General features: G+C 63.1%; 1 protein-coding gene across 3 annotated transcripts in view; it reads right to left on the bottom strand.

Moving 5' to 3' along the window:
* Positions 1–6,369: 6,369 nt before the first annotated feature.
* ACSF3 (acyl-CoA synthetase family member 3) overlaps positions 6,370–10,877 on the bottom strand; it is a 36,524-nt gene continuing 32,016 nt past the window's right edge. For 2 of the 3 annotated variants that reach the window (XM_072946818.1, XM_072946819.1), the window contains one exon: positions 6,370–8,913. In XM_072946818.1, coding sequence (XP_072802919.1) covers positions 8,778–8,913 — 136 coding nt within the window. In that variant the 3' untranslated portion in view covers positions 6,370–8,777. The remainder of the gene's footprint in view (positions 8,914–10,877) is intronic. The other variant, XR_012062924.1, reaches the window with a different exon arrangement.

Genomic DNA, 10,877 nt, shown 5'->3' with positions numbered 1-10,877 from the left:
CAATACTATAGTTATACAGTGCGCTAAGACTTACTATGGGAAGTATGCAGAGTCATACAAAATCGCACACAAACACACATCCCCGCCCTAGCCGAGAGCATCGTTACTGGCAGCTGCCCACAGGGCACCTCCACCTGCGTGACCACAGGCACACTGCTGACATCCACAAGGAAACGGTCCTCTGCCCAGGCCAGCGCCTGGTGTCTCGGTCACCTCCCTGTCCAGTCCTCCTGCACACCCAGGCCTTCTCTCTCCCCTCTGCGGCCACCCTCTGTCCAGGCCCTCAACCTGGACCTGGGGCGGGCGGGCAACGCTCCACACAGCCCAACGCCAGAAGGCCTGGGGGCCATGTTCTCTCGTCACCAAGTACTTAATTTCTTCCCTGTGGTGGGGGGATTTAGCATCTGAGAAATGCAGGAAATACACTCGAGCCATTGTTATCAGAAAGGAGCCACAGAAGAGGATATGGAGGAGGGGTCTGTCCCTGGAGGGAAGGCCCCACAGAGTCTTGCTCGGTTACACCCACCCCCACCCCCAGCCCAGGGGGCGCCTGTGGTGCAGGTCCATTTTGCAAGCGAGGGTCAGCTAGGGTCGTGTGGCCAGGTGCTCCCGGAAGCCCAGGTGCTGCCCTCACCCCACATGTGGCCCATCCCTCTGGGGCCCCATTTTACAGGTGAGGCCCTGGAGGCTCGAGGGGGCTGAGGTGACACCACCAATACAAACCGACTGCAGGTCTCAGGCCGTTTCCAAGTTCGAGCCTGGTCTGGAGCTTGGGAGAGAAGGTGGGCAGAGGCAGACGCCTCCCCCTCCCCTCTGCTCCCCCGCCACAGTTCCTGTGCCAGGCCCCTTCCAGGCGCTGGGACGTCAGCCCTGATCGACGTCCTCATAAGGCCGCCCTCCCTGGGGAGTCAGTCAGGCACCAACAGACCCCAATGTGGTGAGGCAGTGAAGGGGGTCCTCTGTGGAGCCAGGCAAAGGTGAGGCAGAGTGGGAAGCGTCCTGCAGGGGCTTCCTGTCCCTTAAATGGGTCCCAGGGTCAGAGGGGACAGTGGGGTGGGCTGGAGTGTGGGGCGTGGAGATTCGGAAGTCCAGGCTGGCGGCCCCTGGGCTCAGCGCCTGGCCGGCCTGGGGAGCGCAGGGTGTCACCGCCCAGGTCCGGGCCGCACGCGCCCTCTGGTGGCCACAGTGCTGTCAGGCGCAGCTTCCAGGATGGCACTGTCAGGTCTGGGGGGCCCTTGTCAGAAGCCAGTGATAAACACACACTGAATGGTCATTCTCAAACTGGTTTTAAAGTTCTGGGTGCTCAAAACACATGGACGGACAGATGGACAGAGACAGAAGATAGAAGAGAAGCTGAGGGGGTGCAGGACCCCCTCCCTGGCCTGCTGGGTCCCCTGGGAATTGGGATTTGGGAACCAGGAGCCCCGGTTCCTCCATCCTGGCCTCCCTGCAGGGCTGTCCCTGAGCGCTGAGCTCTGAGCTCCCAGCTGCTGGGGCTGGGGTCCTCTCCTGACCCATGGCCACTGGCCCAGCAGCCCTGACACCAGCGGTGGAGAGTCTGGCCAGGCGCAGTGGTGGCGGCTCAGCCAAGGCGCCCAGCAGCAGGAGAGCAGGGGTCCTGGCGGCTCCCGCCATGCCTGCTGGCACCAGCAGAGGGCAGTGTGGCTCCAGGAAAGGCCCTGCGAGGGCAGTGGCTGGATCCTCCCACGTGCTGGCCCTTGCAGTCTAGGGAGCATGGCTTCTGCCAAGTGGCACCTTTCTTGCCGAGTCCAATGGCCTGAGCAGAACCCCGAGCTCCCCAGGCCACAGTGAGGACCTGTGAAGTCCAGGGAGCAGGCCTGGCCATAGTGGTGGGCACGCAGGGCCAGAGAACAGAGGTGTCTGGGTTCAGATGGTCAAGTTCTACAGCAATTTGTAAGTGTAACTGTCACTGCCAGAGGGTGGCTTTGATGGAAAAACCCACTCCAGGACACCTTCACCTACTACAGGCCTGCGCCGGGCCCACACACCCCGAGGCCCCAGGGCAGGGCGCAGGCCCGCATCCGGCTCCTTCAGTCTGAGGACCGGGACACAGAGGTGTGGGCCGAGGCCCCCTGAGCTGGGAGGTAGGGAGGGGAGGCACAGGCCCTGTGGCCCAGGAGAGAACCCCTTGCGCGGCACACACACCGGGCACCCCCCTCCCGGCCGGCCTGGCAGGCGCCTGTGCCTGTGGGCGCCGTCTGTGACTGGCCCCAGCCTGGCTCCAGCAGGCGAGCAGGGTTGTCAGGAGGGCTGGGGCGGCACTCCTCACGGAGCTGCCTGGACCCTGGTGGCCCTCGGTTTGCTGTGGGGCTCCTGGGTCTTGAGGGGCGCCCTCAGTGAGTGTCCTGCACACAGGTCATTTTGCAGGGCCTTCATGTCCCTGTCACATACACACCCTGGAGTGTGGCCTGGGTGGGCAGTGGGGAGGGGTCCTTTCTGGAAGAAGCTGGTGGGATGGGCTCCTGGCAAACCAGGCAGTGGCTGTCCTTCCTGGCCTCGGGGAGGGGAGGGGAGGGGAGGCCAGGGGCTGTGCCTGGGAGCTGCTCCTGGGCATCCTTTGCCCAGCACCCCGTCAGAGTGAGCCAGGGCTGGGAGGGGTGGAGGGGTGCTGGCAGGGGAGGGGACACGAGGGGCTGGGGCTCCAGAAGGGGTGTGGGGTCCCTGTGTCCCGCAGGCAGCGCAGCCCCACCCATCCCCCAAGAACCCCGCCCGTTCCAGGGCCGCAGTCTCTCAGTAATATCAAGTGGGCGGGTGAAATATTTGAGAGCAAAGAGCCCCAGGCAGCCACATAAGCCACATTAGTGACCGTTCAGATTAGATCAATCGCTGTAACGTGATCAATTTAGTCTGACGACATTGCCGCCTCTGACATCGGCCTCTGCTCTCCCTGGGGCCGGACAGGCTCTGCCCATAGCCCAGGCCTCCACGTCGGGGAGGAGAAGACAGATACGAGATGGGCAGGCCTCAGGGCCCTTGAGCCCTTGTGGGCAGCCTCTCCCCTCCAGACAGAGGGCCAGGGCAGGGAGGCCAGGGAGAGGCCTGTGCCCAGGTTGTGCAAGAGCAGGTGGACGGTGCGGAAGCCTTCCCACGGCATCCAGGATTGTAGGTCCAGAGTGGGTGGCCTCCTTGCCTCTCTGGAGAGACTTGCACCTTTCAGCCACTCTCCTTGGTGGGTCCTGAATCCCACTGCCTCCTGCAAGCTGGGAGCACGTGGGCACTTGTCCCCGAGTAGGGGTGCCTGGGCCGCCACCTCCAGCCGCTCAGAAGTCCTGGGCGGATGTCCAGGCTGTGCCTACCGCCCTCTGGCCGTGCACCTTCAGGGTGTGCCGGCCTGAGCCCCCACCTCCCCGCTCGACCCCCACAGAGCTGCAGCCCAGAACGTTCCAGAATCCCGTGCACTCTGGTTCCTCCTTCCTGCCAGTGGGCACCCTCGCCCCTCCAGTCCTGTGACCTTTCTGGAAGTGCTCTGATGTGGCCCAGGCCCTGGGGCCCTGGCGTGGGCAGTGAGTAAGTGTCCCCCCGTGTGGACCCGCTGCGGGTGTCGGGGGACAGAGAAGACCTTAGGGCGTCAGAGAAGAGTGGTGTCCTGCAGCCTGCCTGCCTTGAGTGAGGAGACAGAGACTGAGACACGCGGAACAGATTTACCAGAATGAAATCTGTTGAGCCAGTAAATTCAACATCGATTGTAAAACAAAGCCTATTAATTGCTGCATCCAAAACAAAGCAAGAACGTTAGGCCGAGGGCAGGCGCTGGGGGAAGGCTGCGGCCCGCTGCAGCCCCGCCGTGCGCTGGCCGTGGGGACCCCACGCTGCGCGCCCACGAAGGACCACAGACTTTCTTTCATGTATTTTAAAAATTCAAGGTCCTCAAAGAACAGAAATTTAGTTTATTCCAAACAAGCAAACAGAAAAAAGTCAAGAGATTTATTAAGACAACGAAAGAGAAGGCAAAATAACAGACCCCAAGTCCCTCCGGCGGCGGGAGGAGACGCAAACGCGGGTCCAGACAGGTCAACGTTGCAGGAAGTGCACCCACCCGGTCACTGCAGGACGCGTGGGCAGACAGGAGGTAAGAACACCAGTCCTGGTGGCGCTGCTGCCAAAGGACGGAGAAGCCACACGGGGGGTGGTGAGGAGGGACCCAGGGACCGCCGCTTACATACCAACCCCAGAAGCCAGACAGCGGTCCTGGTCTCAGATGAAACGTGACTCCAACACCAGCAGGGTAAAGAGAGGCGCTGACCAACAACCCACCAGGCCCACGGCGAAGAGTACCGCCAGGCAGGGCCCGCAGCACCGCCGCGTGAGGCGGACACGGACGCAGGGCCTGGGCCCAGTGACCAGACCCCAGGAGCCTCCTTCGGAGACACCGGCGGCCCCGCACCGCGGAAGAGGCCCCGAAACACCAGAAGCAAAGGTTCAGACAGACTCTGTTCAGCCGTAGGCCCCAAACAAAAGCGGTCTTGAATTTCAAAGACCTGGAGCCCAGAGGCCGTGCTCTGAGGGTCACAGTGGGACCAGCTGGAGGAGGGTGACTGTGAAGAGATGAAACCGCCCAGCGCCTGGAGCCGGGGTCCTCCCACCAAAGCCTAGAGCAGCCAGGTGGGGGCCGGCCCACCAGCACCGGGGGAGGGCCGGGGGTCAGGAGGCGGGAGGGGGACGAGGGCACAGAGGTAGACCGCGAGGTGAGTGACCGGGAGGACCAGGCAGGCGGGACAGGGATCTTGAGTCGTAAGCGACTCTGTGCCAGTAAATCTGAAACCAGATGAGAGCCCTGTTTTGTAGAAGAGTCGGGTCATAGATGGGGGTGATGACTCTGAATCAACTGGTAACCCTGGAGACGGCGCGGCCCGAGGGGACGGCAGGCCCTGGCGGTCCGGGGCCAGGTTGGCCCTCTTCAGAACCCTAAGCAGGACGCAGGCCTGAGTCCCACATCCAAGCCCGCGGGCAAAAAGTGGGTTGGGATTCAGAGTTTCTCAGCTGTTGGTGATGCGCTCGCGGGGCCCCGCCTGCTCAGGGCGGCAGCCGCTAGGACTCAGCTGGGGCTGGAAGTCCGGGATGTTGGCTCCTGCAGACTCAGCAAAGCTGCGTCCAGTGAGGCTCCCGGCTCCTGACACGGACAAGGGGCTCGGGCCCGTGGAGAGAGCACTGGCCCCACCCACGAGGCGCCCCCAACACCACCACACCAGGGTCGCGTCTCAACACGTGAGTTTCCGGGGTCAAACGTTCAGTCTGCAGCATCTGCCAAATGAGCTTACTGCAAACGCGAGAAAATAAAACCCAAACCAACTTGGTCTTCCGAGCTTTCTGGGTTTGGGGCCCGTAGATGAGCAAGCCACAGGGAACGGGGGTGAGCCGGCCTCCCCCGCCCCGCCCCCGCGACCAGGGAGGGCGTGTCCGGGGGCAGGAGCTCATCTCCACCTCTGAAATCGTTAGGAGCCTGAATTCAGACTAAAGTTGTAAAAGACGGCCAATTTAACAGATAAAAAATGCAAATGAAATTCAGCACTCTGTTCACAATGCATCTTAGCAACGGGCGGCGGCGGGGGCGGGCAGTGGTGGCAAGCGGACCTGTGTGGGTCCGCCTCACTCCCCTGCGGACCACCCTGCCTGGAGACCGCAGCACCCCCTCCCTCTGGTTTTTATTTTACTGGCAATCAGAGCATTGCGGTAAGAGGAGGAATGAGAAATAGGGCTGTGTGAACCAGCAGGAGTCAGGTGGTTGGGGAAGGACTCGGGGCGGCAGGGCTGCAGGGCACAGCTCAACACGCACAGACCATTTCAGTAACAAAGCCATTTGGGATTCCAAGTGAAACTAACGTACCTGGGGCTGACCCTCTCAAAAGACAGGACCCTCACGGAGAAGGTGAAGAAGCCTTCGGGAGCAGGCCTGGTCCCGTCCGAGCCTGGAGGATGTGGTTCCGTAAAGACGGCAGATCTCACCAGATCGATCCACAAATCTGGTCATCTCCCATAAAGATTCCAGCAAGGGTTGGTGTGTGTTTGTTTTAAAGAATTTTAAGCTGCTCTTAAAATTCAGATGCACAAGCGCAGGCCCAGAAGGAGGAGGTGGACGTGGGGCGCGTCCTGGAAGAGAGGTGGGTGGCACGGGGCAGGAGCCTGCACGCCGCCGGATGAGAGCGGCCGCGGTAGGCCAGTGCAGGAGGCGGAAGATTCGGAAAACCATGCCAGGACCGTGAGTTATTCCATCCAGGAGGAATCAGCTCTTTCCAACGAATTAAGGATTTAAATGAGAAAAGCAGAACTTTGTAACTTGTAGAAGATAAGGGAAAATATATTTAAGAGCTTGGAACAGCAAAGGGTTTTCAGACAAGGAAAACTCTAAAAAAGAGGAAGGCATTTTAATACATTAACGTTTTCAAATTCTGCACAACACATACCACTAAACGGCCAGCCACACAAGCCACGTGTATCAGTGGCCGAGCAGAAAATGGGCAAAGCCTGTGAGCAGGCAGCTCAGAGAGTAAACGCGCTCGGGAGACCCCACCTGACCGTCAGAGAAACGTAAATGCGGCTGGGGCTCTGCTGGCTGGCACGCCTGGAGTCTCACCCCCGGGCCCTGGGACATCGGGGGCCGGTGATGAGAGGGTCCACTCCCGGCGGGGCGTCCGCGGCTGTGACACCGCCCGCTGCTGCCCGCTCTGCGAGGGGCTTGGGAGGAAGGTTCCAGGAGGAGCTGGGCCCAGGGGTGCACATCCTCAGGTCCCAAGCGTGAGGCAGCAGGGGCCGTGGCAGGGAGGGGGCACAGAGGACAGAGCGTGGACACCAGGGGCTGTGGTCTTACTGCTGGCCACGAGCCCCAGACCCTGGGATCCCGAGGCCCCAGTGCTGGGGCGGGGATTCGATGCAGAGGCTGGAGCTCTGAGGCTGTGTGGACTCAGAGGTGCGGGGTCTGGTCAGTCCAGCCCCACTTGCCCCCCACCCCTCTACTCTGGGCCTCTCGGTCCTGCTGTTGGCCTGATGGTGCCCGGGGAGCCCCCAGGCAGGAGGCCATGCTGGGGCTGCCAGCTCTGAGGGGGCAAAGGCCTCTACCCTTGGTCAGAGCAGGAGGAGCTCAAGTCAGCACTGGCCTTGACCACAGAGCTGGGCAGAGGGCGAGGAGCCAGGTGGTGCTGGCGCCTGACATTTCTGTGGCTGTTTCCAGCCTGTCCCCTGGGTCTCTCACCTCACCAGGCCCTCCACACCTGCCCACGCGGATGCTGAACTCTGCAGAGACCCGGACACTGGCAGGGTCTACGTCCAGAGAGAGGGATGTGGCAGGCTAGTCCCCCCACTGCAGGGCCTCCCTCTGCTCCAAGGAGGTGGTGTCTGAGGAAAGAGCAGCCCCCCAGGCCCCGGGTCTTCCCTGGGGACCCTCAAGTTGAATCCCATGTGCCCAGGAGCCCCTCAGGGAGGGCAGCCGAGCTGACCATTTCCAGCCAAGCGGAACTTTCCAGAATCCTCAGGACCATCAGCCGTGTCGACTTAGCCAGTGGGCCCTGCCTGGGCTGGACCAGGACCCCTGCAATGAGGAGCGAAAGACAAGCCGGATCTGGGGGTAGTGACAGGGCCGCAGGAGGCAAGGAGCAGGCGGGGCCGGCCGTGCCTCCGAGAAGGGCGTGTTCTAAGGACCAGCTGGCGTCCCAGCCTAGTCTTGTTCTTGGTCGAAGATGACCGTTATTTTTCAGAAAGTATTCGGTATTGATTATGGCATAGAGCAACTAATTACATAAATGTTTTCAGGAATCAAACTTTCAGCATCAAGACAGACACGTGGTCAAACCAGTGGGACCACGCAGAGACCCTGCAACGAGACACCTGAGGCCCCAGGACAGTGGAAGCCGGCGCTCACGGCACCGGGCAAGGCGTCCAGTGCGGTCCCTCCGAGAGGCCAGCCTGCTCTGCAGGTGGGTGACCAGCATGTGTCCAGGCAGGGCAGACGTTCCTTCGAGCACATGCCACATCCAGTCTGGCTTCGGGGAGATCACAGGCCTCGTGAGCACTGGGTGGGGAGTGGTCCCAGCCCCACCTGAGGCCCCTGGGGCTTGGCTCTGTCCCAGGTCCCCAAGACGGGCCTCCCGGGGCACCTCTGCTCTTGGCCGGGGAGGGCGGGGGACCTGGGGTTGGTGGGTGTCTGGGAAGGATGGGGGATGACCAAACGGGGGGGTGTCGTGGAGTGAGCAGCAGAGGGGAGGGGCGGGGTCAAGCGTCAGGGGAGCAGCTGCAGGGCCATTCATGGTTGGCCGCTGGCTACCGTGAGCACCTGGACTCCGTGTGAGGACAGCAGGGTCTGAGCTGAAGCCGCGCTGGGCACCTGGGCACCTGGCCCGTCCCAGAGTCCACCCAGCCCTGGTCCAGGAGGTCCCCCGCTGGGGGCCTGAGGGTCAGGCACTCTGCCCTCTGGTCGCCTGAGCTGCGTCCCCGGCCCTGAAAGCCTAGTGCCGGACGCCCCACCGCCTGCGGCTCCTGTGGAGGGGACACCCCTGCCTGGACACCCATGCCTGCCCCCCAGGCCCACCCGGAAAGACCCCCAGCCTGCATGCCGCGCACGCAGGTGCAGAGAGTGGCCTCCGTGTGCCGTGCGTGTGGACCACATGGGCCCCGGGCGGGGGCACAGGAGGGACGTTTGCTTCTCTGTGGAGCTTTACTGAGTTCCTGGGAGACCAGCTTCCCAGGAGGAAACCTCAGGAGTGCTGAGCACGTGGAGGTGTGCAGATGGGAGAGGCTGGGCAGAGGGGACAGTGACTGCACTCTGGTCAGGCGGGGGCGCCCCGGTCCTGCGGGTACAGCTGCTGGACGAGGTCCCTCTTGTTGACCTTCCCCATCTGGTTCCGCGGGATCTCCTCCACCAGCAAGAGCTCCGAGGGAACTGCGTACGGGGCCAGGACACCTCTGCAGAGACCAGCAGGGCCTGAGTGCAGGGGCCGCGGGCGCAGGGCACCTCCCCAGCGGGATGGGGGACCAGCCTCCGACCCGGGGACGCCATGGTGCACCCCAGGCCCGGCCGCCCCTCTCCTGCCAGCCCCCCGAGACTCCGCCCCAGCACCCCCTCAGCTGGAATGAACCAGTCCCACCCTGCTGCCCTGGCCAGGGGGGCACCTCGCAGACCCCTGGGTACCACCCCTCCCACACCAGAGCCTGGTGCCCAGGCAGGGGGAGGGGCCTGTCAGGGTCCAAGTGCAGGTCTGCAACCTGTACTCCCCCAAGGGGCACTGGCAGACGGTGCTTCCTTCTGAGCGGCCACCCGGTGGGCCCCAGCCCCAGGCCACTCTGGAAAACACTCCTGGGTTTGGACATGGGTCAGCCTCTCCTGAGAAGAGCTGCCTTCTCCTTGCTCGACAACGGCACACGTCCTCAGGCCCTTTTGTAAGGAAACAGCAGACACTCGGGACGGCGGGGCATCGTGACGGCCACCCAGGGCCAGCAGGCGTGGGGCTGCCTCCCTGCTCAGGACGTGTTGTACCAGGAGCCGTGTGGGACGGCAGAGGAGCCCCACCTCTGAGCCTGTGAATAAACAAGGCTCACGGCCTCGGAGCGCTAGGTCCACCTGCCCACAGTCCGCGAGAACCTCGCTGCCTTGGTGGCAACAGCCCGCTCCAGGCCAAAGGTCATGGCAAGGCCCTGCGGCGGGTCGTGGGGGGAGAGGTTGCCGTCTGTGAGCCTGGCAGCCGCCCACCAGGACAGGGCACTCGTGGGGCTAGGGGGGACTTTGCTGGAACGAGCCCCCAGGACTGGCCAAGTGGCCCAAGCATTGCGGCCAGGGAAGCCCTGAGGCCCGACACCTAACCCGCTCCTGGAACGCAGCCACCACGGCCCCTGCGCCCCAGTCTCAGTGCGGGGAGGAGGCAGAGGCGGGCTGCCTGCAGCCACTGGGACGCAGGCTCCTGAGGAACATGGAGGCAGCAGTGGAGCGTGAACTGAAAGAAAACCTGGAATTCCATCTCCAGAGCAAGACTGTTCCAGGAATGAAGGTGAAACTGAAGATTTTCCGACAAAGGAGCTGGGAGCGCCCAGCAGCCCCACTCCACCCACGGGGTCTGCGGCAGAAGGACCCCCAGCCAGCGCCCAGCACGGCAGGAGGGGCCCCAGGGACGGGGTGAGCAACACCTTCCTCGTTAGTCCCCTCTGAGACAGCTGCTTGAGCGAACTATTAGGAACGCAGTGCGGGGTCAACAGCTGAAAAGTAAACCCGAGTGACCAGGGCGCACAGGTGGCGGGGGCGGGGCAGGCCTGGGGCCCCGCAGGCACACGGAGCACAGCGCAGACCCTGGGAAAGAACCCGGAGCTGCAGGCACGGGGAGCAGCCTGCAGGGCCCGGGTCTCCAGCCGCTCGTGACAACAGCGAACCCGCTCTCCCAGGAGGGAGCTCAGCAGCTGGCCTCCTTCCAGGCTCCCTGTGCAGCTTTGAGACAAAGTGAGATCCTGGCCGGGAGCCCAGCAGAGCTGGGCTGTTTGCTAGGAAGCGAGTCTCCCTGTGGGAGACTGCGGCACACAGACGCATCGCTCCCAGGGCTCACCTCCCCGGGAAGGGAGGCGGCCCGACGGGATCTGGACACCAGGTTCCCGAGTCCCGCAGGTGGCGTGTGGGCCCCACGGGGGCATTTCACTTGACGGTCTGGTGGATGGTCCACGTCCCAGCCCCCGGGAAACTGGTGTCGCTACCCAGCCCAAGGCCATGCTCGCTCCCCCCAAGTGTCCTGCTGCCTGGGCTGGGGGTGCTGCTGGCTTCCCTTCGACCCTCACTGGGAGCGTAGCACACGGCGGGGGCCACAGCTCTTTAACCAGGGGGTCAGACGGACCGTGAAAGGGAAAGGCTTATTTTAAGAGACCCCCAAATGGCAGTGATGGAGACACAG

Source organism: Vicugna pacos, chromosome 21 (assembly GCF_048564905.1).
Source record: "Vicugna pacos chromosome 21, VicPac4, whole genome shotgun sequence".
Classification (NCBI taxonomy): Eukaryota; Metazoa; Chordata; class Mammalia; order Artiodactyla; family Camelidae; genus Vicugna; species Vicugna pacos.
Note: the sequence above shows the minus strand (reverse complement) of the source record. Positions and strands in the feature narration are given on the sequence as shown.